This window comes from Nicotiana tomentosiformis, chromosome 7, assembly GCF_000390325.3.
Source record: "Nicotiana tomentosiformis chromosome 7, ASM39032v3, whole genome shotgun sequence".
NCBI classification, from domain to species: Eukaryota; Viridiplantae; Streptophyta; class Magnoliopsida; order Solanales; family Solanaceae; genus Nicotiana; species Nicotiana tomentosiformis.
Genome location: NC_090818.1, coordinates 49,379,377 through 49,380,646, shown reverse-complemented (window position 1 = coordinate 49,380,646; position 1,270 = coordinate 49,379,377). Strand labels below are relative to the sequence as shown.

General features: G+C 50.0%; 1 protein-coding gene across 1 annotated transcript; it reads left to right on the top strand.

Annotated features, from left to right (window-relative positions):
• Positions 1-270: 270 nt before the first annotated feature.
• LOC138895576 (uncharacterized) lies at positions 271-1,008 on the top strand. The gene has a single exon (XM_070180282.1). It carries the CDS (start codon positions 271-273, stop codon positions 1,006-1,008), a length of 738 nt encoding a protein of 245 aa, XP_070036383.1.
• The last annotated feature ends 262 nt before the right edge of the window (positions 1,009-1,270 follow it).

Below are 1,270 nucleotides of genomic sequence, written 5' to 3'. Positions count from 1 at the left end.
CCCTATTTCAGCGCCATGCCAGAAAATTCTTACCGTCCACCAGCCATCCAGGGTTCTTCCAGTGGGTACTCAGGTCATCAGGGTTCTTCTAGTGGGTACTCAGGTCATCGGGGTTCTTCCAGCTCCTATTTCAGTGCCATGCCGGAGAGTTCATACAGCCCACCAGCTATTCAGGCTTCTTCTAATGGGTCGACATGCCATTAGGGTCAGACATCAAGGCAGCAGATCGCCGCACCGAGGGTCTATTTCGAGTGCGGAGATCTCGGTCACATGAGGAGATTCTGCCCCAGGCTTCGGGGCAAGGCAGTGCAGCACAACCAGCAGCACATGATTTCATCACCGGCTGTCCGGTCGCCCAGAGGCGGAGGTCAGGCTGGTAGGGGCCATCCTAGATATGGAGGCCAGGCGGGAGGAGGCCAGTCAGCTACTATTCAATCAGGCCGGGGCCAGCCCGCCGGCGCTCCAGCCAGATTCTATGCTTTTCCGGCCAGACCAGATGCATTGGCCTCAGATACCATGATCACATGTACTATTTCTGTATGCGGTAGGGATGCTTCGATATTATTTGATCCAGGGTCTACCTATTCATATGTGTCATCTCTGTTTTCTCAATCTCTGGATACTCCTCGTGAGTCCTTGGGTACTCCTGTTTATGTGTCTACTCCTGTGGGCGATTCTATGGTTGTGGATCGGATCTACCAGTCCTGTGTTGTCACGTTCTGTGGCTATGAGACTAGAGCAGACCTTCTGTTGCTTGATATGATCCACTTTGAGGTCATCCTAGGCATGGACTGGTTATCTCCATATCACGCCATTCTTGATTTCCATGCCAAGACTATTACCTTAGTAATGCCAGAATTTTCGAGATTGGAATGGAAGTGTTCCTCAGTTAGTATAGTTAGCCGGGTCATCTCTTTTATAAAGGCTCGACATATGGTCGAGAAGGTTGTTTGGCTTATCTATCTTATGTTCGGGACACCACCACAGAGTCTCCGACGATTGATTTAGTGCTAGTAGTCCGGGAGTTCGCCGATGTGCTTCCTCTGACCTTCCAAGCATGCCGCCAGATCGTGATATTGATTTCCGTATTGATTTGGCTCCAGGCACCCAACCTATATCTATCCCACCGTACCGTATGGCTCCGAAAGAATTGAAAGAGTTGAAGGAGCAGCTTGAGGATTTTTTAGCAATGGGGTTTGTGAGACCCAGTGTATCACCTTAGGGTGCACCCGTGTTATTTGTGAAGAAAAAATATGGGACTATGTGGAAG

Bases quoted from the DNA above. Each gene is read 5' to 3' on its own strand.
- LOC138895576 (XM_070180282.1), top strand. From the start codon at position 271: ATGAGGAGATTCTGCCCCAGGCTTCGGGGCAAGGCAGTGCAGCACAAC.